Here is a 26,208-nt window from a genome sequence, read left to right as displayed (position 1 = left end):
CTTATTACACGAAGTTCTGTCCACAGATGGGGCCCCTGGTTGCGATCGTGCAGGGAGGGGCAGGGTGGGTGGTGGCAAGGCAGGTAGGAGCTGGGTTTAAGATCAGACCGTGGGTCTGGTGGTCTCACACTCTCTGCCTCCTCCAGGCCCAGGCTTTGCCACTTTAGGACTCGGGCACAGCTTCTCGGGGTCCTGTCTCTCACTTCTGCAGTGGTGGGTGTGCAAAGCAGGTTTAGATGTTTCTGCTGCCTGATCCATGGGAAGGTTGACACCCCCAGAAAACTGAGGCCCATTGGAAGAGTAGCTATAAATCATTTAGTTCCACACTGTACTCTGCTTCTGGACACTTGTCCATCCCTGACTTTCCCCAGGTCCTTCAGGGCCCAACTCACATGGCGCTTCTGACCCCCCTCATGGTGTGATTCAGCTGACAAGTGCATTTGAACATTTCTGGGGGCCCAAGGAGAAAAGCAGTGGCCTAGTCCTGCCCTGCAGGACTAGCCTTGGGGGGGGGGTGCGGACAGGCCAGTTCAGTGTTGCCTCATACTGGGCACTCTGGGTGCCCCAGCATCTGACTCAGTGGGTGGGATAGAGTGGAGTTGAAGTCCTTTTCAGAGCAGGCAATTCTGGCTGGGTTTTGAAGGCTGAGTAGGAGTTGGTTATAAGGATGAGCAGGCAGGCTTTGCTATGGTAGTTCAGGGCCTGAGAGTATGGTGATACTGGTGAGTACTGGTGGGTAGACACAAGATGAGAATGCTGGGGACAGTGGCCAAGGGGAGAGAGCTGGGCCTCCTTCCTGTTGAAGCCCCTCCATGTGCTCCGGCTCAATCGCTGATAGTATTCAGGGCTCCTTACCCCCGCGGGCTCCTTAAGGATAAGGTGCAGGCTGCTGAGGGCAGTGAAGAGACAGGTCTGGACCTCTCCAGCCTGAGTTCAAGCCCAGCTTCGCCACTGGCTGGCTTTGTGACTTGGGGCTCATTCCTTAATTGACCCAAGTCAGCCTCTTCATGTGTAGGAAGAGACTGTCCCTGCCTCCTTATGGGGGCTGTTGTGAAAGTGAATGTGGCAGAGACAGAGAGCACCTAGTGCAGGGCCGGGGACCGGCAGGGAGGGAGCCGTCTGGTGAAGCCAGAGTCAGTGACCAAACCCTTCCGGATGCCAGGCTTTGACCAGAACCGTGTCCACTGGTGGTAGGTGCACGGTTTCCCCTCTACCGAGAATCCGGGGTTCTGGCCCATGCGGGGAAATGAACACGTGATGGATAAGCAGGAGCTACCGGCCCGCTCCCAGGTGTTAGAACCTGTGAGTGGGGCAAGCCTTGGAAAACAGCCCGCCAGGAGAAATGGGCATGTCCCCGTGTATGCGTGCTCACAGACTGAGGGCATTCAGGGGAGACTCAGTCCTCCTGAGACTGAGTGGCACTGGGAGTTCTCCGGGGGGTGGGAGCAGGGATGAGCGGAATGAGCTGAACAGCTCCCCGGTGTGTGCTGGGCGCTGGGACGGGAGTAAGTGCAGTGGACGCCTCCCGTGAGGGGGCCTGTGAGGGCCCAACCATTGTGTCCACCCCCAGCATGTGCCTGGCACACAGAGGCCATAGAACTTGTTTGCTTGTTGTTTCTTACAGACCCCTCATTTCCGGGAAACTGTCCAGAGCTGTTGTTTTTCTAAGAGTAGGTGTGTGACATGTTCAAATAGGAACTGCCTATTGAACAAAAGCTAGTCTGAATTTTGTTCCTGGACCCAGACCAGTGGAGTGACTGTGAGAGGCCTAGACTCGGCCCTCAAAGCCAGGACAGACTCTCAGCCTCACCCCTTCCTTGTTTAAGAAAGTGGCTCAGCCAAGTCCCACACCTGTCAGCAGGTGCACTCGTCCAACCACCGAGGCTGTACATGTCAGACACTCTGACAGTGTTCCCTTTCGAATTTTTTTAAAATATATTTTATTGATTTTTTACAGAGAGGAAGGGAGAGAGATAGAGAGTTAGAAACATCGATGAAAGAGAAACATCGATCAGCTGCCCCCTGCACATCTCCCACTGGGGATGTGCCCGAATCCCAAGTACATGCCCTTGACCAGAATCGAACCTGGGACCCTTCAGTCCACAGGCCGACGCTCTATCCACTGAGCCAAACCGGTTTCAGCTTCCCTTCCGAATTTAAATAGTGTCTTGCTTCGGGGATTTTTCCATCTGGACTGGCCTAATGGAGAAGCGCAGGGGCTCAAAAGTGGACACAGCCCCAACCGGTTTGGCTCAGTGGATAGAGCGTCGGCCTGCGGACTGAAGGGTCCCAGGTTCAATTCCGGTCAAGGTCATGTACCTGGGTTGCGGGCACATCCCCAGTGGGGGGTGTGCAGGAGGCAGCTGGTCGATGTTTCTCTCTCATCGATGTTTCTAACTCTCTATCCCTCTCCCTTCCTCTCTGTAAAAAATCAATAAAATATATTTTTTTAAAAAAAAGAGGAGACAGAACTTTCCGTGGCAGCAGAGACATCCCTAGGTTGTTGGTTTGGGTCCAGTGACTGGAAGAGCTGTTGTCATGACCAGGGGCCTTAACCTGATGGCTCTCATGTGTGTTCTTGCTGACCAGGTGCGGACTGGAGACGATTATTCAATGGACACCAAGAGCCACCTCCAGGAGCATTGGATTTGGTATTGGATTGATAAGCTATTCGAGCGGGAGGAAGAGAATGTGCAGCTGAAATCGAAGCTGCACCACCTACAATTGGTAGGACAAGCTGTGGTCACCACGTGTAGCAGAGATGGGGGCAGTTTTAGGTTCATATTGTGCCCTTCTCTGATGTTCACCTACTGGATCGGTGCTGCTGCCACCACAGTGACCCTCTGAGGGCAGAGAATCACTTGATAAGCCCAGTGGCTTGAGTGGGCACCACTGAAGCCTCCAACACAGAGAGGGCCTGATGCTGTGTTGCTTTCCTGTGAGGATGGAGGGATTGGGCCTCTGTTGCAAAAAGGGTCTCCTCCGACTTTATGATGTGGGTTGAGCTGTGATGTGTGAGTCCCTACAGCCTTTCCCCGGTATTAGGCCTGCTAAGGGGCCACAGAGCTGCAGTCCCCATAGCACTTGCTCTAAAGCCCTGAGCTGTAGGTCACTTTGTTCAGACACCGCTCAGAGACCTCGGGTGTCTCCATCCCCTAGGGGCATGGAGGCCCTTCATCCTGCGGGAATGAGGACAGATGCACGGGGCCGGGGCTTGTCCAGAGTGTGCCCCAGTCCACATCCTCACTGCCCCCCCCCCACTTCCTGCACTAGGTCCGGGACACATACCAGAAATGCCTTGAGGAGCTGCGGGAAGAGAACATGGCCCTCAAGACTGCACAGGGGAAGAGTGTGGAGGAGTCTGCCCACCTGCGCTGGGAGCTGGAGCAGCTGTCAGAGGGTAAAGCAGGTGCCTGGGGGCAGCCTGGCTGTGGATTCTCTCTTACCCGGGGAGCTGAGCCCTTGGCTCTGAAACTCATGTGTCAGCCCTTCCTCTACCCAAGTAAATAGGGTTTTATTCAAGGGCCATTTGGAACTGTTTCATTGCAATTCTCCCCAAGAACATGAAGGGCCTGGTCACCTTGAGTCAGGAAGCCAAATGCGAAGGAAGTGTTGCCAGATTTCTCAGCTTCCATTCAGCCAGTGCCAGGAGCTTCCAGATGACAGCACGCTGATGCCCAGAGGGTGTCTTAGATCTATCGGTGGAGGATTTGAAGCTCTGGATGCAGGAGATGTCCCCAGTGGTCACTCACCTCCATTATAGTTGTACCCGGGGCATGGTTTCCTCCGATGATTTCATAATCAGACAGATGGGTATAGTTTGCTCTCCACCTTCCTGGGCTGGGGCTGCTCAGTGGCTGCTGTTCATGGGACCCAGGCCTCTTCCTCTCCCTCTGCTGTTGCCCCCTCCCAGCCCCCAGAGGAGGTGAGGGGTTGGCCAGGGAAGGTGGCTGTGGTGGCCGGTCGTACAGCAGGAGCCTCAGCACCCAGCAAACAACAAGCCAGTTCCTGTGTCCAATAATAGCACACGTGCACCTGAGAGTGCAGGTTAGGGTTTGCTTAGAGCTCTGCTGAGCCAGGAGGGCCTTAGGCTGGTTTGGGGAGGGGCTGCTTTTTTAATTCTGAGCAACATTCCTCAGCGTCATGGAAAGGCTGTTGGAAGCAGCTGGGTATTCATTCTCTTCAAGGCGTCCCATCCGCTCCAAACCTAAAATCAGTTCATTGAACTACGAGCCTGTGTGAGAAGTTAGTTCTTTCTGTGGTTTGGTGTCTCCCCACTCCTGGGAACCCAGGGTCTGGGAGTTGAGGTTCCTGGGGAGCACACTGCCCCCTGCTGGGACACAGAAGTGGTGCCGCTGGCAGGGTCTGGCTCAGACCAAATGTGCTTCTGTTAGCATCCAGGGTGGCTGATGGGGTTGGAAAGCCTCCCTGATTCAGATGCTCAGTGTAGCTTGTGAGCCCTTCCAGGTCGGTGACTGTCTTCTTCTTCATGTTCCCAACTCCTACTGCTCAGCTGGCAGCTCACGAACAAAGCATGAACGTACTTCTGTGTGGTTGGGGTGGTGGCTTCTTGAGTCAGAAAGGGCTGGTTTAAAGTCCTGGCTCCTCTACTTGTTAGCCAAGTGACCTCTTCTGCACCTCAGTTTACTTATCTGAAAAATGGGGGTGATGAAGCTGCCTCACAGGATTGCTATGGGTATCTTGTGAGAGGAGACAGTGAAGCGTTAGGCTGTGCCTGGCCCACGGGGTGCCAACAAAGGATGGCTGTTCTTATCGCCCTTGTCTTATCCAAAGATACCCATTGCTCTGCTTCTTGGGGTGCTCATGAGCAGCCCTACTAGCAGTACAGTGCGATAAGGCTCTCAGAGCTGAGTGTGTGGCCTGGAGGGACAGGTGAGGGAACAACCCTGACCCCTCAGACAGTCATGTTTTCCTCCTGAACAAGCCCCAGGACTTTCCCAAAGTCACGCACCTGCTGGCGGCAAGGAGGGGCCGCGAACTCCCATTCTTCTCAGGTCTGTGCTCCCTTTCTGTTCCGCATTGAAGCTGTTTAAAAGCAAAAGAGGACATTGCCTTTTTCTGGCTTTACCTTATGTTTTCATCTCGCTTAGAATTTTTAAAGCAGTTTGGATAAACTGTCTCATTCTGTTTCAATGCATTTGTGAAAGTATAAAATGAAATCTCTGACTGAAGGAACTTACCCAGACATGGCGCGTACTGGGCATATGTGCCCCATAGCCTCTTCCACCCACAGATATGCGGTCAGTGATCGTGTCCCCCTACACCCTCGGCTCAGCCACCTGCATTCACACCACTCTGAGGCTGGCACAGAGAGCGCACTCTGCCATCTCCGTTAGTCTCTGAAATCCTTGGCTTGACGGTCAGGTTAAAACTTGGCAGAAAGTGGTGCCAGCAATTCCACTGTCTTGAACGTTTGCATTGGCTTCTCTCTACCATCACCTGATTTCTTCTTAAGCTCTGCTTGCTCCCCTGACAAACCCAGCTGAGCCAGCAGAGGGGCCATAACCGTCCGAGGAACCCTCAGGTGCAGACAGCAACAGCACCCTGGGAAAAAGGGAGGGCACCCAGCTGACCATCCCAGACCCTCAAGCCTAGGGCTCAGGGTGATGGCCGTCTCAGGGCCAGGGACAGAGAGCAGAAGCTGAGGCCCCTGGAATATGGGCTCTGACTCCACTTTGCTCTTCAGCCTCCAGCTGCTTCCTGAAGCTGGACCAGGAGAAGCAGAGCCTCCAGGGCACCATCCAGGGGCTGCGGGATGCCTCCCTGGCCCTGCAGGAGAGCAGGCTCCAGCGCCGGGAGCTGGAGGAGGAGAACCAGCAGCTCAGAAAGCAGGTACCCGTGGGTGGTGTCCGGAACACACGGGCATGTAAGTAGCCAGGGGGAGCACCCAGGTGTCGGTGAGCATGCGCAGCTGGGGAAAGGCCGAGTCCCATGCAGCCACCGTTTTGGTAGGGGGACAGGAGGCCTCCTGGAGAGGCATCACGAGGCAGCAGGAGGCGTCCCTGCAGCAGTGAGACCGCACACGATGGACCTCTGTGGGACTTGCTGCCTTCATCTGTGAAATGGTGTTAACGATGCACCCACCTAGTAGGTGTGGTGAGGATGGTGTGAGTTAGTTCAGGGAAAGGGTCCAGCCCGTAGTAAGTGCCTCATGGAAGGAGAGCAGCGCCCTGTTAGAAACCACCGGGCGGGCCCGGGAGAGAAGCAGCGATGGAAGACTCGCTCCCGTGTGGAGACCATGGATGGGCCGTTTCAGGGCATGGCTGCTGGTGACAGGAGTGCAGTGCTCACTCTCTCCTTTCGGTCGAGGGCATGAGGAAGAAGAGATGGCTGGATGGCATTGCCTTTCTGGACAAACCAGGTCTTCCCAGTAGTGCAGTAGAAGTGACATCTGGGAGGACAGACAGGCTCACCAGCCTGGTTCATCCTACAGTTACCAGGACCCCATTCACATGGCAAGAAGGGCCCTGAGAGGCTAACGACGGCCGCCCTGAGCAAGTCATTCTGGGTCATAGGGCCTCAGTCCACGTAGCCACCGCGGGTGACACAGCTGCGTCGTGGGCTCTGAGCACACCGTGACGGGTGCCCAGATTCCGGATGATGGAGGCACAAGGGCACTCCTGCTTGCTGACCACCTGGCAGGACTGGTGCTTTCAGGTGTCTGGGTGTCTATCCCATCCGGCCCAGGGGTCCTGCCAGCGTCATTTGCTGAGGCTGCCCCGGCAATGGCAGGGATGTGGGCTGCAGACCAGAGACCTGGGTCCCGCTGGTCATGGCTCTGCTGGAACTTCATCTCTGGGTGAGGCTTGGGACTGCCCCTCCTCCTGTGAAGTGGTTTCTCCAGGCTTCTCATGGGACGTCCAAGGTTCAGTGACTCACGCTTCTCGTCCTTTGAGGCTCCGTGCGCCTCACAGCAGAGCAGCTGCCAAGCAGTGTGTCCTCTCCCTGGGGGCCGGGAGGAAGGCCCTCCTCATGCCCCGTCTCTCTGTGCAGCGCTGCTCAGGGAAAGCCACCAGACAGTCTGGGTTTTAGATTCACGTGGTCTGGGCACAGTGAATGTCTCTGTAAATGGTAGCCCGACCTCGGCTGAGATAGAAAGGCTTGACCTTAAGAAAGATGAGAACCTCCAATGGGGCGGGTCCCCAGGGGTGAGCTGCAGAGGCCTGCGCTGTAGCCTCTGGCCCAGCTCCCGGCAGGGATGAGAGATGACCCCTGACGCTTCTTCTGTCCTTGGGGTCCACTCCAGTCCCTCCTCCACACACACAGGACAGGTGGTGGCTGCCGCCTCCCCACATGACTCCTTAGCCCTGTCTCTCGGGTCCCATCCCCTGCTTCCTCTCCTGATCAGTTCCCTGTAGGACCCCCGGGCAGTCCTGCCACAGCCCTCAGAGACCTGTCTTGGCTCTGAGCCCCTAGTGGGGGAAGGGGCTGCAATTTGTAGTCCAGCACTCTCCCTTGTCTGCTGCCAGGAGCCCTGCGAAGGCGGCCCTTCTGCTCTACTCCCTGTCCTGCTCAACCCACTCGGGGCCTGGCTGCATCATGGGTCCTCCCTAATGTTGGATCGATGGTGCATCTGGGCCATCAGCTAAAAACCACAGGGGACATGGCCTGACATGGACCTCCCTGGAGCCAGGACAGGCCCAGCCTTGGACACGTCCAGACAACATGGCCCTCTGGGAGGTGTCTGAGAAGGAGAGACAAGGGTCAGCCAGGACAGGTGGCCCAGTGTCCCAGGCCCCCCGGTGCCACCTCGGCTCTCCCACCACCCAGTGTCTCCCAGGCTGTAGGCTCCCTTTGGTCTGTGTAAACCTTAGTTCCCGAAGTTCACGTCCTTCCCTGTAATTCACGACCCTTCTGTGGACCTTAGAGAGGGTGTGCCCCCCACCCTCACTTTGCACTGACATCCTCAGAGTTCATTCCTCTTAGGAAGAGGGGCAGCCCTTTGGGGCCTATCGTGGGCACAAAAGCGCAGCATAGGGGCTGATGGGCAGGCCCCTGGCACCCGCGTGCTCTGGGGACCTGGAGCCACCCCACAGGAGTCCAAGGCCCAAGCCTGGTGCTTTGAGGAAGACAGGAAACCCATCTCAGCCCAGCGATCTCTCAGAGTGGTTCTCAACCTTCCTAATGCCGCGACCCTTTAATACAGTACCTTGTGTTTTGGTGACCCCCGATCATAAAATTATTTTCGTTGCTACTTCATAACTGTAATTTTGCTAGTGTTATGAATCGTAATGTAAATATCTGATATGCAGCATGTATTTTCATTGTTCGTGACCCACAGGTTGAGAACCGCTGCCCTAGGGGAAGGGAGGGCCTTCAGGGAAGGACAGAAGTGAGAGTTCCAGTTCCACAGCAAAAAGGAGCAGAGAAAGATGGGGTGTCCAGCCGGGGGGTGGGGGGGACATGAGGTAGTCACATCTTCAGACCAGAAGCAGCCATGCCAGATATGCAAAGGTTGGACATAACATTCCTTTCACTGGGACAGACGGGGCGGCAGGGGAGAAGGATTAACAGTAAGACGGGGAGGGGTAAACAAGGCTGGAGTTTGGCGGGGGGGGGGGGACACACCCCAGACCTTGTCTGAGAGAGCAGGCCTGAGGTCAGCCCACTGCCATGAGTTTGGCTCTGCCGCATCCTCACTGTGGGACTCTGGGCAGATCACTGGACTCCCTGGGCCGGTGCCCTTCTCTGAATGAGGGTGAGTGACAGCTGTGCAGGGCCTTCCTCCTCAGGGCCAGCTCCAGAGAAGGCACGGCTATCAGGGCAGATGCCTGCTTCCTGCTGAGCCCAGACCTGGTGCTAGGAAGTGGGGCAGCGATAAGGAAGGAGAAGAAAGATGTTCTCACTTGTGAGAAAGACTCAGACAGGTGGCACCTTGCAGCGCCTTTTGCTGTTGGCCCTGGCTGGTGGGGCTGCCCTGTCCCCATGTTGGGGCAGGGGGCTGGGTGTGCCCACAGGGTGTTGTGAGGGCACGGATATGAGCCCCACTGTGCCTGACCCTGCCCCTCATGGGGAAGAAGCTGCCTGCCTGCTGCTTCTGAGGAGACTGGAGGCTGTGCCCAGACCTGTGAGATAAAGGCAGGGTGGCCTCGGCCCAGGAGAAATAGGCAGAGCTAGCGATCCTTCCTGGAGTTTGTAAACCTGTCTGTGCCAGGCTGCTCCCAGCCAGGTGAATGGAGCCGGCTCTTGGTCCTGCTGCTCACTGGGTCACTGGGTGTCTGAAGGTCCTGCCCCCAGAGGTTCTAGTCGGTAGCCTGAGGTTTGGGGTGTTTAACGCTCTGAGAGCCACCTGATCTGGATTGTGGGGCTCCTCTGTTTTAGCTTTAGAGCCATCAACCCAAACCAGCATCAGGGTCACAAGTCCAAATGCAGGCTCTTGGGCCCCAGCCCAGACTGACCGTGTCAGAAGCTCTGAGGATGGGAGGGGCCTGGCGCTCTCAGGAGGGGTCAGCTCTTGTTGTACCTGCCACCTGCCAGGTGTGAGCTGAGCACGTCACCCTGACAGAAACTGGCTCCCATGCCTGCTGCTTGCTGGCCCTGTCAGTTACGGAAATGCACTCGTGGTCACATTGTTAGCAGGGAGCCACCCTCTCCCCCTCCCAGGTGGTCATGAGTTTGCTGTCAGTGGGAAGGGACAGCACCATGGCCCTTGCCTGGGAGTCGCACCTCAGGGCCCACCCTGAGTCTGAATCTGCGTCCATCACGGTGTTCAGGTGTCAGGCACAGAGTGTGAGATATGCGGGTCCAGGCAGTTCATGTTCAGGGAGTGGGCACTGGTGGGTCCCGCAGAAGAGCTCTGTGACGGGCCACTGATTGGGCAGTCATCCAGGCAGGACGGAACTGGTCTGGCCTGGGCAGCAGTGGGGTGTGGAGGGGGAGCCGCATGGGGAACGAGCACAGGCCTTGGTGGTCCATTTACTTGGAGGGGAGAGGACGGAGAGAGATGGCAGAGGACCCCTCAGAGCAGCTGGTTGAATAGGAATGTCACCAACTGGGTGAAGTCCCGGTAGGACATCCAGTGGTGGCTGCTGGCCCCAGGAATGTGGCCTGACCCTCAGGACAGTAGTGGACACGGCCTAAGATGGAAGCATTGAGAGTAGCAGTGGAAAACTGGGAGGAAAGCTGACCTATTGGTGTCCATGGCCTTTTTCTCTATCATGAGCTGGAAGTGTACGCTGTGTGCTGAGAGGTGATGGTCAAGGGTGTGGGGAGCTCACTGCACAACTAGGCCTGACCTGGGCAGCAGCTCAGGGACGCCACCCAGGAGCCAGGCTTCTCCCCTCCTGCTCTGCAGTCTTGGCAGTGGCTGATGTACCTCCCCAAGAAGTGGGACGGAAGGTTTTCCCTTGAGAAAAGGCTGATAAAGTGTTCCCTGGGGCTGATAGGTTTCGGGTTTGCTTTAAAACACAGTTCACTCCCTGAAACGGACTTTTGCATGGGCTGCTTCTTTGGTTCCACAGATTGAAGACTTTCGAGTTCAGATGGAAAGAGAAAAGCAGACCAGCCAGGTTCTGGAGACTCTCTGTGAGGAGCTGGTGGAGGAGAGAGAACAGCTGCTCCGTGACAAGAAGACCCTGAATGCTGAGAGAGCCCAGCAGGTAGGCCCTCCAGCGCCATGCCTCCCCTGGCGCCCCGGCCTGCAAGAATGTGAGTCCAGGATCATAGGATGTCCTGGGAATCCAGCAGTGATTCCCGGGTTACCAGTTTCTTCCCTCAGATGCAGCTCACACCAGCTGTTGCAGCCACAGCAAGGGCATGGTGACAGACATTGCTTCCTAGGGACACTGGCAATCTTTTTGTTTTTTCAATCTATTTATTTATTTATTTCAGAGGGGAAGGGAGAAGGAGAGAGGGATAAAAACATCAATGATGAGAGAGACTCATTGATCAGCTGCTTCCTGCATGCCACCTACTGGGATCGAACCAGCAACCTAAACATGTGCCCTTATCAGTAATCAAACCGTGAACTCCTGGTTCATAGTTTGAGGCTCAACCATTGACCCACGCTGGCTGGGCAGCACTGACCATCTTGTTTATGATCGTCATGACTTGGGGGAGGAGAGGGGAGGTGCTCCTGGCTGTGGTGGGAGAGGCCAGGATGCTGCTAAATGTCCTGCAGCTCATGGGATAGCCTGCAGGACAAAGATCCCCCTTCAGATGTCCAGCTTCATGCTCAGAGCTCTGGAGAACCTCCAGGGTTAATCCACCCCCACATTACAGGAAGTCCTAGGGTAGGCAGCCCAGTTCTGGGGCAGCGGCTCAGGGACACCACCCAGAAACCAGGCTTCTCCCTCCCTGCTCTGCCAGTCTTGGTCGTGGCTGTTGTACCTCGCCAAGAAGTGGGCAGGAAGAATGTGGAGGGTGAAGAGACAGAGGGAAGGCCTCCCGGGATCCTCTGTGGACATCTCATTGGCCACACCTGACACATGACTAACCCAAGCTACAAGGGAGGCTGGGTATCAGGTACTTGAGTTCTTCAGCCTCTCTAGTATTGCAGAAAAGGGGCTTGGGGTGGTGCTGTGTAGACTTAAGAGGCATGCATCCACCCTCCCCAAATATGGCTTCCAGTCTAGGAGGTGGAATGACAGGTGACAAGCCAGGTGACTTGAGACGTGTGCTATTGAGGGAATATACGTGGGTCCAGGGAGAGTCTTATTAGGTGCAGGACATTTAGAATCGTGGTGCAGGGCTTCCCTGAGGAGCTGTCAATCACACTGAGCCCTGGAGGATGAGAAGGAGCCAGAGAAGCTGGAGGCTGGGGGTAGAGGCAGGTGAGCATGCACAGCAGAGGGAAGATCATGTGCAATGCCTGCAGGGGAGAGTGGTGTGAGGAGCAGCCACAGGGGTGGGCGGTCAGCTCTCGCACCACTGTGGACCAGGGTAAAAAGCACCAAGGAAATCACTTCCATTGTTTTAGGAGAAGATGCAGTTTCTGTTTCTAAGTCATCTGGCTTCTGTGAAAGTGTTTAGACTTGAACTGTCTGGGTGGGGATCTCCATGCCCTTCACCTTGTGTCCATATCAGGCCTTTGGGAAACGTTAGGACGACCTTTGGGTCCACGATGAGATGGACATTCCAGGCCTACACTTTGGGCCTCCAGTTTGGACCGAAATCATGCCTGTGTTGTTTCCATTGTGTTTTCCTGCAGTTCAAGGATATGAAAAAACTGGTGCATTCACTGCGGGATAGTTCACAGACCAGCAGCAAAGCCCCCATGAAGGGCAGGAAGACTGAGCAAAAAGTCCTCCTCCAGACGGTGACGGACACCAAAAGGAAAGTGACCATGATGGAGTGGGAGCGGCGGCAGCTGTGCCGGGACCTGGAGCAGGTGAAGGCGCAGGCGGCGCAGGCACAGGAGCTGGAGCACATGAAGGTGCGGGTGAAGGAGCAGGTGGTGCGGGCACAGAAGCTGGAGCAGGAGCTGCATCGGCTGCAGGAGGAGATTGAGAAGCTGGCCATGGAGGTCAGCACCCTGACGACGGCCCCTGAGAGGGTCCACGCTCTCGAATGGGAAAGCCAGGACCTGTTGCTGGAGAACCAGAGGCTGCAGACGTCTCTGGACACCCTGCAGCCTGAGGGTCTGGAGCGGGACAAGCAGCTGGACACCAGGGTAATTCTGGCCTCAGAATGACTTAGGACGGTTCCTCCCCGGTCAACTCTCCGGTGCTTTGAATGCGGTTGGATGAGTGTTGTGTAAATATCGGTGAAATAGGTTGGTAGTGCTGTTCAGGTTCTCTATGTCCTTAACTGATTTTCCATGCACTTTTCAAAGTATTCAGAGAGGGTACCCAAGGAGGTTATCCAGAGAAAGGGCATAAATTGCCAAGAAAGGTCACATATGCAGGGAGGGGCCCAGGACTAAGCTTAGGCCCATGGGACAGTCCGTTTCTGCCGTGGGCCTTCCCAGAGCAGTTCCTTGAGTGCAGGTAGAACTGTCCTCAGCTCGGCTGGGTGTTGCCTCTCCTGAGGGTCCTGCTATTTTGGTGTCAGCACTTGACCCGCTGTTGGTCCCTCACTGCTTGTGGGGACCTGGGGATCCGGAGTCTGTGGTCCCCCTGGGCCTGCACCTGTTGAGGCGTCCTTTCCTTCTCCCTCCAGCAGGTGGAAAATTCCACTCTGAGGTCCCAGAGCGCCTCGCACACTGCGCTCACAGAGCAGGACAGTCAGCTCCAGCACCAGCAGCTGGTGGCAGCCCACCAGGCCCTGCAGCAGGAACACGCAAGCCTGGGCGCACTCCACGAGCACCTGACTAAGGAGCACAAGGCCCTTCTGGACAAGTACCGCCGCCATAAGAAACTGCTGCATCAGATCCTGGAGCTGGAGAGCAAGGCTCTCAGTGACAGGTGGGTGCCTGCGGCTGGGGGTAGCTGACGGGCTCCCCCGGCTCCTGTCCCCCCTTCACTCTGGTCCCTCACCTTTCCTCTGGTCCCGCTGCTTCACAGTGAAGAGAAGTAAATCCACCATCACCCTCAATGATGTAGAGTTGGTGCGGCTGGAGACTGAGGGGGAGGAGGGTCCCCCAGGATAGAAGGGTGTGCCCACTAATTTTGGCTCAGGGAAACCAGGTGTCAGCATTGGGGTCCCAGCTCCCCTGGGCATTCCTACTCCCTCTTCCTTTTCTCTCCAAACCAAGGACAAGGAGGGGAAGTCACCACAGCTGCCGATTTTCAGGGGCGTGCCTAACTCAGCTCCCCTGGCCTTTTCCCTGTCCAAGTCTCCAAATCTGGGCTTCTCATTTTCTTTTTTTTTTTTTAATATATTTTATTGATTTTTCACAGAGAGGAAGGGAGAGAGATAGAGAGTGAGAAGCATGGATGAGAGAGAAACATCGATCAGCTGCCTCTTGCACATCTCCCACTGGGGATGTGCCCGCAGCCCAGGTACATGCCCTTGACCGGAATAGAACCTGGGACCCTTCAGTCCGCAGGCTGACGCTCTATCCACTGAGCCAAACCGGTATCGGCTGATTTTCTTTCTTTTTTTTTTTTTTTACTTTTAATTTTGGAAAGTATTGAATATATGGATGTGTGCAGAATAGTATAGTGAAAACCCTGTGTTCCCATCACCTGCAGCAGCATTACCAATACTCTGCCATTCTCATGTCCCCTTTACCTCTGACTCTCCATATACCTTTTTAAAGGTAAAATTGATGTACCTTAAATGCATAAATCTTAACTTTGCATGTTTTCAAAATCAGGGCTTTGTGTGCATGTAGTCAGCCAACTTCAGCTGAGCTCCAACCAGGCAGATCCCTGATTGGAATGGCCCCGGCAGGTGCAGTGGGACCCAGAGCCTGGGGGAAGTGAGATGTACAGAGGACTCCAAGGTGGGGGTGGGGGGAGGGAGGGAGAGATGTGCTAAAGAGAGGCTCTCCCACACTTGGAGCAGCACAGGAGGGAGCTGTCCACTTTCTGTGCTTGTGAGTTGTCCCTGCTGAGGTCTTCCCTTGCCTCTGCCTCAGCAAATGCCAGGCAAAGGCTGGGGCTTCCCTAGGAGCAGGTGAGGTGCAGGGATTTGGCATCACAGGGACCAGGGAGGGCGCTGAGCCTGCAGAGCCTGTGGAGGGCGCCTGCTGCTGCATCAACTTGGGGGTGATGACGTTCATTTAAACACTCACCCAGTGCTTCCTGTGGACACTCTCCAGAGCCTTCCACCCCTTTCTCCACCCAGATTCCCTTCCTTTGGGGGTGCCGGGACGTCTGCTCCTATCAGACTCTCGTTTCTTCCCGCCAGAATGAGTATCTTCTGCCTCTTGGCATCTCCCTCGCTGCCTCCTCCGCACCCATCCTGTGTTCACGAGATGCTTAGTGAGCACCCACTGGGCGCGTGGTGCTGTCTAACGTGGTGGGAATGCACCCAGCTGACTACTGATGGGAGCCTCCTGTGGTGCCCACCCCGCAAAAGGTGCTGCGGGCCCTACCCTCAATGCCCTATGATAACCGTGTGGATATATTCTTATGTCTGTTTACATGGGAAGGTTTGTGCAGGTGGCATTTGACTGGTCTGAGGGAGGAGTTCATTGTTCTGCCTGTGACTCCTTGCTTGATGGACCTACTGTGTGACTCAATGGTTTTTGCTGGTTGGACAGATAGCTGGAGGCCCTTGGTGTGTCTGCAGCAAGGATGCAGGTTGGAGGTGGAGGTGCCTGGAGCACAGGCCAGGGGCTCTGTATTCATTTCACCTGACACTTGACTGGGACACTTGCTCCTTCGTTCCCCTGGCGCACATGTACTGGGTGTCAAGCCTCCTACCCGGGATTCAGTGGGGAGTAGGACTCTCAGTTTCTGCCCTGCAGGAGGGTGGTTACTAATGGTTGCGATATGCTTGATCCTGTGCTTTTCCAAGACACAACAGGGAAGCAGGAGGTGGGGACCCTAATGGTCCATAGCCCTGTTTGTCAAACCTGGATGAGAAAGATCACTGCCCTGAAAGCCCAGCAGAGCCATCATCCCCACCTTCCATTTCCCATGTCTGGGCAGCCTCCACTTGTGGCTAAAGGCCACAGGAAGGAAAGTTTGTCTTCCAACAGCTGCCCAGAAGGTATCTGAGTCTGAGTGTGAGTCCCCACAAGTCTTGGCTCCAGGCAGATGGTATAAATACAGCTGATATGGGATGAGGGCGGGGCGGGATGGAGGGCTGAGGGCAGGGGCTGAAACCATGGAACCTGGGTGGTCTCTGCCAGCCTGTCTCTGGGTGTGGACACCTCAGGAAGGGGGTCTGGAAAGGCATTTGCCTGCCTGGGGAAGATTGAAAGGTGATGACTCAGTCTCCACCTTGGACCTGGGAACGCCCCTGAGTCACCTGAACAGGGAAGGTTCCTGCAGGAGGAGGAACAGCCTAGAGCTGGTCAGGGGCTCCCTCTTGTGCTCTGCTGCCCTCCAGAGTGGCTATGTGGGACCCTCTGCAGACTGAGACAAGAAGGAAATAAAATCCCGAGCTGAGGGGGAGGCTGAGGGAGAGCCGAGGGCAAGGGCTGGACTGGGGGTGCCTTGAGGAGCAGGGTGTGCAGCTGCCCAGGATGGCTGCTTGGGCCTCACCAGGCAAGCCTCTGGCCCCCAAGCTGCCTGGCTCAGAGCAGAGAGACTGCTGTTCCTGAGCTGGGGCGGAGGGCTCACCCAGGGCCCGGTGAGGGGGATCAGCTGTTATTGGCTGTGGAATTATGCTGTATGTGCAGTGGTTTCTTTGAGAAGGGTGTGGAGTCCAGAAAACAGTGGTTTTGTTCCCAGTGGGATGTAGGAGGGAGGCTGCTTTGACAGGGATGGAAGGGACCATGGAGACATGTCGAGTGGGAGCAGAGGGCTTGGCTTCTGGGCTGCAGGAGACCCCCTGAGCTGGCCCAGTGCCTATCCCTCTCTGTCCAGCCCCATCCCCTGTCCATCTCATTCTCCCTCAGCTTGCAGAGAGAAGCTGCTCACCAAGGCTTTGAGGTCTCCCTGGGTGCCCATTCCTAGTGGGTATGTTTCCCTTCAACAGCTACAAGGACCAGATCCAACATAAGGTGGCGCTGGATCAGCTGGGGATGCTCTTGACCACAGAGCAGGAGGCTCTGCAGCAGGAGCAGAGGACGAGTGCCATGGCTGCAGAGGAGAACCAGAGGCTGCAGCGAGAGCTGGACAGGTAACCGCCAGGCCCCCTGCAGGGCCTCTGCAGGGATGTCAGTCTGACCCACTCACTCAGCACCCGCTGAGCTGAGCTCAAGTGAGACCCCTGGTGATGGTGCATTTTTACCAACCCTGCCCTGGAAGCAGCTGGTGGTAACAAGGTAAAGGGGACTCCAGCTGGTGGCTGGAACGAATAACTCGGCAGCTGGGATGGGGCATTATCTAGGTTTGGACAACGTTCCCTCCCACAGTTATGATGCTGATGACTGTCGGGCAGGGGCACCTGCATCCTCTAACACCAGTGATCCCGTGAGGGAGAGAGGCTTGGTCCTCAGCATCCACGCATTCCCATTTGTGAATTCACCTCCTGGCTGAAATGTACCGGTGACCCCCAAATCAGTGCCCGTGGCCTGTCATGGACGTGCCCAGAGTGGGAGATACTGGAGTCGCCTGATGTGCACATTTGCAGCTGAGGTTGAACAAGGCCTTTGACCCCAGCTGTGTTTCAGTTCTCACCAACCAGCATCATCTTCATGGGCCACTGAGTGTCATGGTGTTCTGTTTTCTGCGCTTCGGTGGCAATTTTGCCTTTTGAAATGGCCCCAAAATGGAGTGCTGAAGTGCTGTCTAGTGTTCCCAAGTGCAATGCTGCACTTGGGCCTCATGGGGAATATCCGAGTGGCACACAAGGGTCATTCGGGCCCAGGTATGGTGCTGTTGGCTCTGAGTGTATTACACGAGGCATCTTTACGTCTTGATGAGCTGACAAAATGTGACCAGAGACTCCCAGGAACCGGTGGGAACAGGTTCAGTACTCACTAATTCAGGGTTCGCGTGGTTGGGTAGAACATTATACTGTGAATCACGAGAATTGACTGAGCTATTGTTATCCTTTAAAAAATCCACAGCAACAGAGGAGGAAACAGGCTCAGGGAGATTAAACAACTTGTTCAAGGTCAATGCTCCTAGTTAGTGACACAGGCAGGATTCGAATCCAAGTCTTGCCTCAACCCAGAGGCGTGACCACATGAAGCCTTCCTTCCCACAGCCCTGATTTAACAAGTGCTGTGGGGCTGTAAACTCAGCTGCCTGCAGTGGCCGGGCAGGTCCAGCAAGTGGGGAAGGAGAGTCAGCGATAGACCAGGCTCTGGTGGAGAATACACCCAGCTAGAGGCTGTCAGCTGGGAGGCAGGATGGACTGCCAGGTCTTCCTTCTTTATGCTTTCTTTTTTTTTTTTTTTTTTCCTGAGAAGAAGATATCTGAATGTTGATGGGTACCTTAAAATTTTGGAATGCTGATACACTAATTATTTTTTTGTTTTGTTTGTGTTTTTTATTAATCTGCTTTTTTGGGCGGGACAGAGGACTGGGAGGACCTGGAAATATATTTGAGGCCGGGGACCCTTAAATCTAACCTGCAAGTATTCATAGGACTACAATGAAGAATCTTTTTATCTTGTTCTGTTTCTTCTTGATGTTATTTTATTTTTTTAGTTGACTTTATTGGAGACACGTTAATTAATAAAACCATACACACTTTACAATGAAAAAGAATAGAACAAAATAAGTAAATGTCAAAAAGTTTTTAAAAGCTGTGTGGGCCAAACTTCACACACCTGTGTTCACATTGAGTCCATGAGCCTCTGGTCATATGAGCTTTGTCGGTATGAATCTTCCCCAAGGAATCCCAGTTGGGTGATGATGATGATGATGATGACAATAATTTAAGTGGATTTAGGTAACACTCCAGAATCTTCTATTTTGTGTATCTCAGTAGTTGCAATTAGAAAGGGGCTTGGAATTGGGGAGAAGAGCTGGATATAGACATAGAGTCTTAGAGCAGAAATGTTCTGATTCAGTGTTTAAATGTTTGAATCAAAGAACCTTTTTTCCAAGTAGGCAGATGTGCCAAAGCCTCACGTAGAAAGGACTTTTATAGGGATGCTCTGTTGTAGTGGTGTCGGAGCCTGCCTGTCCTTCTCCCCCAGTACGCAGTGGGGCACCTAGGGTAGCCTCCTAGAACCTCAATGAACACATTTTGAAAACCGCTGATTTTGTTCAACCATTCATTAACACATGAAAAAAATTGAGGCCCAGAGAGGTTGCTGTTTTGATTAAGGTTGCCCAACTGGGACAGAGCCTGTGAGTGCGCCTCAGCCCTTGGCCTTGTGTTTCTCCAACCCCAGGGCCAATTTCCTGCACCAGCAGCTGAAGGGGGAGCAGGAGGAGCTGCAGTCCCACACTAAAAAGCTTCAAACCTCCCTGAATGATATGCAGCTGGAGGTGCACCACTGGAAGGCCCGGTACGAGGAGCTGAAAGGGGAGCAAGAGGAGATGTACACAGTCACCAAGAAACTGCAGACCCAAGTCAATGAGCTGCTCACAGACAACAAGGAGCTGCTCACAGACAACGAGGAGCTGCGCACAGACAACAAGGAGCTGCTCACCTACAACAAGGAGCTGCTAACAGACAATGAGGAGCTGCTCACCTACAAGGAGGAGCTGCTCACAGACAACAAGGAGATGCTCACAGACAACAAGGAGCTGCGCACAGACAACAAGGAGCTGCTCACAGACAACAAGGAGCTGCGCACAGACAACAAGGAGCTGCTCACAGACAACGAGGAGCTGCTCACAGACAACAAGGAGCTGCTCACAGACAACAAGGAGCTGCGCACAGACAACAAGGAGCTGCTCACAGACAACGAGGAGCTGCTCACAGACAACGAGGAGCTGCTCACAGACAACGAGGAGCTGCGCACAGACAACAAGGAGCTGCGCACAGACAACGGGGAGCTGCTCACAGACAACGAGGAGCTGCTCACAGACAACGAGGAGCTGCTCACAGACTACGAGGAGCTGCTCACAGACAACGAGGAGCTGCACACAGACAACAAGGAGCTGCGCACAGACAACGGGGAGCTGCTCACAGACAACGAGGAGCTGCTCACAGACAACGAGGAGCTGCTCACAGACAACGAGGAGCTGCTCACAGACTACAAGGAGCTGCTCACAGACAACGAGGAGCTGCTCACAGACAACGAGGAGCTGCGCACAGACAACAAGGAGCTGCGCACAGACAAGGAGGAGCTGCTCACAGACTGCAAGGAGCTGCGTACAGAGAACAAGGAGCTGCTCACAGACAACAAGGAGCTGCTCACGTACAATGAGGAGCTGCTCGCAGACAACGAGGAGCTGCTCACAGACTGCAAGGAGCTGCGTACAGACAACGAGGAGCTGCGCACAGACAACAAGGTGCTGCGTACAGAGAACAAGGAGCTGCGCAAAGACAACAAGCAGCTGCTCACAGACTACAAGGAGCTGCGCACAGACTACAAGGAGCTACAAATGTCCCTGAAGGACATGCAGCAGGGAGTGAACCACTGGCAGGGCCAGTATGAGGAGCTGAAAGGGGAGCAAGAGGAGATGTACACAGTCACCAAGAAACTGCAGGCCCACGTCAAGGAGCTGCTCACAGACAAAAAGGAGCTGCTCACAGACTACAAGGAGCTAAAAATGTCCCTGAAGGACACCCAGCGTGAAGTGAACCACTGGCAGGGCCAGTATGAGGGGCTGAAGGCTGAGCAAGAGGCGCTGTACGCCCACACCAAAGAGCTGCAGACCCACACCAAGGAGCTGCTCACAGAAAACCAGGAGCTGCAAACCACCCTGAAGGAGATGCAGCAGGAGGTGACCCGCTGGCAGGGCCGGTACAAGGAGCTGAAGGGGGAGCAGGAGGACCTGCAGATGCACAACAAGAAGCTGCAAACCTCCCTCAACGACACCCAGCTGGAGGTGAACTGCTGGCGGAACCAGTGCAACTGGCTGAGGGAGGAGCTCCAGAGCAGGGACATCTCGCTGACCGAGCTGGACAACCACTGCCAGGTGAGGCCTGGGCTGCAGGGCTCCAGGACCCTGGGTGGGCCTGCTCTCTGGGCTGACGCCTTGAGCTTAACCAGGAGGGAATGGGTCCTCATTGGCATCTCTGCTCAAAGGGTGTGTGTGAATGTCACACAGAGGCAGAGAGGAAGCCAGAGGCAGTTGACTGGGACGAACACCAGGACTGGCAGGGGTGTGCTACAGAACACCTTTCACCTGATCTTTGCTTTTTGCAGGGTCGGGGCGGTGCATGGAAACAGCCAAGTACCGTTGTATCTCCGTCCTCTTGGCTGAGCACTCTGCTCTCTGTGTCATCTCATTTAATTCTCGCAATGATCTTGTGAGCTGGGGTTCCCATCCTTGTCTCTCTGAAGTAGCGGGTTGGAACCCGGTTTGTCTGAAGCCAAAGCTTGGGACTTCCTGCTGCACCAACCGCGATGATATTCTAGAGCAGGAGCTGGCCAGCCTCAGCCCAAAATTCAGGTCCAGCTTCACGCCTGTTTGTGTACGGCTGTGAACCAAGAATAGCTTTCACAGTTTTGAATGGTTGGGGAAAATCAAAAGTAGGATAATATTTGGGGGCAAGTGAAAGTGACATGAAATGTAAATGTTGGTATCACGAGTAAAGATTTTTGGTTTGTTTTTTGTAAACAGCCACACCCATGCATGTGCATTGTTTCTCTGGCTCCTTTCCTGCTGTAATAAGTGTTGAACAGTTGCAACAGAAACCACTGTCGGCCTGGAAAGCCTAACATATTTAGTACCTCGCTCTTTACAGGAAGAGCACGCCAACCCTGCCTACAGCAGAGATGTGCAATAGGAATATAATGCAGGCCACCACATGTATCACTCAACTTTCTAGTAGCCGTATTCAAAAAGTAAAAGGAATCAGGTGGGATTAATGTAGGGGTCTGTTTTATTTAACCTTTATATCTAAAATATCACATGTAACCCCAAAAGCTTATTAATAAGATTTTTAAAAATAATATGATTTTTTATTGATTTTTTGAGAGAAACATCCATCAGCTGTCTCCTGCATGCCCGGTACTGGGGAATGGAGCCAGCAACCCAGGCATGTGCCTTGATCAGTGTGGGGTGCGGCTACAGTGTTTGGACATGTTCAAGCCTTGGACTGATAAAAGGGCACAGTCCTCTCATTGCCACATGCAAGGCCCAGCTTGGAGGGCAGAGCCTTCCCAGCACAATTATAGCCAACAGCTATAGCGGGAAGCTTGAACCTATGGTCCAAACACGTGGCCCCACATGCCTGAGTGATAGAGTTCAGGTGCATGTAGTTGAGTAGGACTGAAACCCACAAGAATGTTGTAAACATCGTGATCATGCCCTTACTTTGCCTCGTGGCATCTGCTATAAAATAAAGACACGGCTTGTGGGCACTGGTGCTGTCTCTTTGTCAGAGAAGCAGCATCCCACTGAGACCCAGCTTTCATTCTCTTGCTGACTTTTCTTAATCTTTCACCGCCCCCTCTCAGGGTCACTGAACCAGGCTGAGCTGGCATGGCACATAAGGAACCCAGGGGCTGAGTATGCCATGGCCGTGCCGGCTCGCCACAGATCAGGAATTACACCGGTGATTTCTTGGTGAATGGGACACTCAACCTACTGAGCCACACACACCGGGCAGCTTATTAATGAGATACTTTACATTACTTTTAATTGTTATTAAGTCCTCAGAACCTATTATATATTTTGCACTTATACCTCAGCTCAGACTGGCTGTATTTTCAGTGCTCAGCAGCCACACGTGGCCAGTGGCTGCCTGATTGAATGGTGCAGTGGCAGAAGGTTTGGCCATCCCCATAGCACTGGCCGTATTGGTCATGCCAGCTGATGTAGATAATACCAAAATGACCATCTTTGTGCATGTGACCTTTTTCTCCTTTTGGAAGTAGATTCCCAGCAGTGGAATCACGGGAGCGTGTGGTGTTTGAGACATTGTCCATCTGTGTTTTAGCTGCTCTCCCACCTCAAGGGCAACTTGGAGGGAGAAAACCGTCACCTGCAGAGTCAAATCCAAAGCTTGACAGAGAAGAACCAGAGGCTTCACCTGGAGGACGTGGAGAACAACTACCAGCACCAGGAGGAGCAGCGGCAGTACGTGTGAGGGGTGTGGGCTGACGGATGCCCATCAACAGAGGGGTCGTGGCTTCCAGCTCCATGACTAGACCGCGCCATTCTGGGCAGCAGAGAACCCCCTGGGCGCATTGGTGTCCCAGGCAAGGGGACAGACCATCTTACCAGCACATACTTCTCTCGTTATCCCGGGAATGGTTCCAGATTTCTGCAAATAAGAGTGGTTGGCTTTGTTGGTTTTTCAGAGACACTTCCCCCTGCCAGACGCTTCTTATTCTGCTTTTGGAATCCAGTTCACTTTGAAAAGTACAATAGTGATAAAGAGAGGTTCCTAGGGAAGGACTTCAGATCACAGGCTGAGCCCCTTCTGTGTCGGTTTTTCCCTTAATGGGCTGCAGAGTGGGTTGTTGGTGCACAGTGGCTGTCCTCCCTCTGCCCATATTGCCTTTGCCGACAGGCCTGGCCCTGCAAAGTGCACAGAACCAGTTACCTGGTCTCCAGGAACCAGTAGGGGTGATGGGATGTGAGCAGAGCTGTGTGCACACAGATGTGAGGAGCTCCATGGAGGTAGGAGGAAGCGTGGTGATGGGAGTTGGAGTTCTGCTGCTGACACGGATGAGGAGAAGGCTAGCCAGTCTGTCTGTGTGGGTGGGGGGGGGGGTAGGGGCTGAACATGAAGGTGGGGCTTGGCATGGTCTGGGTGCAGGGAAGGTGCAGGGAGTGGCAGGAGGGGAGCTGGAGGAGGCAGCGCTCAGCCATGGAAGGCTGCCATGCCTGGCTAATGAGTCGGATTCACTGGGAAGTGGGTGATTAAGGGATGCTGGTGTACAGGGCCTAGGAAGCTGCCAGAAATGAGGGCAGGAGGAAGAGCCTTGGTGCTGGAAACCTTGTGGTTTGGAAGTCAAGTCATCTGAGATGCATCTTGTGGGTCCAGGGTGGTCTGCACCCCTTGGTTCTGTGCTGCTGGGACTGTCCTTCCTTGCGATCAGGAATGGCTGGCCTGTGTGGGACAGAGGGACATGGCCACAGTGACCACGGGGCACTGTCCCAGCTCCCTGGGGTGATGATGCTGCTTACTGTTCTCCCGGATTCGTATGCTCATCTACAGGCAGCTCAACATCTACCGAGGATGGTTGACATGGGAAACTGCACTGTACTTTTGGGGTGGAAGTGAGAGTTTGTAGCCTGAAGTGGGCTCTCTATAACGCAGCTGCTAAAAATTACCAGCAGAGGTTGGGCAGTTGCAAACTACAAGAGTGGGGACCTGGTACCCTGGGGATGATCTGATGACCGTTTTGCATTAGAAAGTGTCTGCAGGAGGCCAGGGAGTGGGCAGGCTTCCTGAGCCTGCTCCAAGCAGAGTCATCCCCAGCCCTGGGATAGCTGGGCCATGAGTTTTCGGGGCTGGGGGACTGCTGTGGGAACAGAATAACACAGACTAGAAGAACAGAGGCCGAGCCGAGGGTGCTGGGAGCAGAGCAGGTCCGTGGCCAGGGACCCAGTGGTTTGCAAGCAATCACTTCTCACGGGTGCTCACTTTGCCATGATCTCACAGAAAAGCCCTTGTATTGGGGCGTGGGGAGCTGGGCTCCTTCTTGAATGAAGGAGCCTGAGCAGCTGTCTGGATGCCGAGGACTCATTTTCCAGCAGGGAAAGCAAGGGTTTGAGTGATCAAGGCCACATGGGTGAGGAGAGGCAGGAACTGGACAGGCGCCGGCGACCCAGTGGGGGCGCTTTATAGCGAGCACTGCCTGCATGGCTCCTGGACCAGTGATGGCGAACCTTTAGAGCTCGGCGTGTCAGCATTTTGAAAAACCCTAACTTAACTCTGGTGCTGTGTCACATATAGAAATTTTTTGATATTTGCAAAGATAGAAAAACAAAGACTTATATTTTTGATATTTATTTCATATATTTAAATGCCATTTAACAATGTAAAATCAACCAAAAAAATGAGTTTGCGTGTCACCTCTGACATGCGTGTCATAGGTTCGCCATCACTGTCCTAGACAGACAACAGGAAAGCATGCCATGCCATCAGTTTCAGGAAGGCCAGGCTCCCTCTCCCAGGAGCAGGGGTGCCCTCTGGCAGCCCAAGGTTTAAGAGGTGTCTCTCTGGTCCTCTCTGTGTTTTTAAAAATGTGAACTGACTTCCCACATTTAGGAATTAAGAGAATTTGCTTCAGAGCCGGGGAGTCTGGATCCTTCGGAAAAGCAGTCAGAAGCTCCGCCACATGGAGAGCGGCACTTCGTTTGCAGGCCACGCATTAGGTCCCACGTGTACCAAGCGCTCAGCCTCACCGCAGCCTCCACGCCTCTCTCAAGTCCTCCCAGGCTGCTTTGCTCCTTATCTTCTCTGTCTGGCCCCCAAAAGGCTTTGAGTTTGCTTCACTAGAAGTGTTAGCAGAAGCCCAACATTGGAGTGGGTCCAGGTCGGAGCTCTGACTTTGCTAAACTGACCTTTTAACCTGATGCCCATCTAAGTCACCAAGGGCAGATCCCTCCCGACCACTAAAGGTATTGTTGGTCGGCACCCACAGGAGCTAGCCTAGCCCTGGGTCTGACCTGAGTGCCCAACGTCCTGAGCTGACCTGGCCAGAACCCTCGGGGTTCCCAGCTTGAGTTTCAGATGGTTCAGGGTCTCTCTCCTGAGGTGACATACAGCCTGACCCTAGGTGTTCAGCCCTCTCCTCGACGTGTTAGGCTCCTGGACCCACGTAACATGCTTCCAACCCCATATTCCCAACTCAGGGGTCATGGTGGTCATGAGCACCGTGATGTCTGAGTCCCAGAAACACACTGGTTCCTTCTGGGCCAGGTCCCAGGTGGGGTGATGAGTCAATTTATGTGTTTTATCTTAAAAACAGACTGTTTTTCTCTCTCCTCTGTTAGAGACAAATTAAACGCCTTACAGAGACAAAATGAAAAACTGGAAGAAAAAAGCATGGCTCAGCACAAGTTCCATGATCCAGCGCCAAAGAAGTGAGTTGATTTAAGCGTCAGTAGCTTACACACAGGACAGAAAGCTTGCTTTTTCACGAGTAGGGGAAGCTGTAGCATCTAGAGCGGTGGCCAGTTTGTTGGGCCTGTACCTTCTGCTGTACAGCAGGTCCCTGTGTGCAGGTCCCTCCCAGCATGGAAAGAATTTAGAGTTTCTTTCAGTCCCACCCTCAGTACTCAGGGTTATCCTATAAGGGATGGTGAATGCCAGCTGGCCAGGAGCCTGTTTAAGGGCAGAGTCTGTGCTTTTAGAGCCACTAAAGCAGGCATATCAGCCTTTGTCTCAAGTTTGCGGGACCTAGAAAATCATGTTTCTGTTTTGGGAAGGAAGCTTGGGGCAGACGCTTGGACAAGCACCCCTGTCTTCAAGCACAGGAAACTTTTGTTCTGCCCTCCATTCCTCTGGGTTCACTGGACCCCCCAGAGCAGGTTTAGAAACACATTCCCTTCCCCAGAGAGCAGCAGCCCTGGTGGTGGGTCAGCTTGGTCCCCGAGACTGCTGGCCTCCATCCAGCAGGGCTCCCCCTGGGCCCGGGCCTGAGCCCAGGAGCAGGGCCTTCCCATTGTCCTGTCCCAACCTTGAGGTCAAATCACCATGAATCCCACATGGCCT

General features: G+C 54.2%; 1 protein-coding gene across 1 annotated transcript; it reads left to right on the top strand.

Annotated features, from left to right (window-relative positions):
- Positions 1-1,257: 1,257 nt before the first annotated feature.
- On the top strand, positions 1,258-22,626 carry LOC139019310 (protein Daple-like). Its single transcript, XM_070428349.1, has 13 exons — positions 1,258-1,302; positions 2,590-2,727; positions 3,274-3,400; positions 5,255-5,352; positions 5,797-5,853; positions 10,482-10,619; positions 12,170-12,631; positions 13,120-13,364; positions 16,495-16,638; positions 18,809-19,044; positions 19,660-20,466; positions 20,738-20,841; positions 22,477-22,626. Exons 1-13 carry the CDS (start codon positions 1,258-1,260, stop codon positions 22,624-22,626), a joined length of 2,751 nt encoding a protein of 916 aa, XP_070284450.1.
- Positions 22,627-26,208: the final 3,582 nt, after the last annotated feature.

This window comes from Myotis yumanensis, unplaced genomic scaffold (assembly GCF_028538775.1).
Source record: "Myotis yumanensis isolate MYYU_CA2020_CCGP unplaced genomic scaffold, mMyoYum1.0.hap1 SCAF_11, whole genome shotgun sequence".
NCBI classification, from domain to species: domain Eukaryota; kingdom Metazoa; phylum Chordata; class Mammalia; order Chiroptera; family Vespertilionidae; genus Myotis; species Myotis yumanensis.
This window is presented reverse-complemented; position numbering and strand designations above follow the sequence as displayed.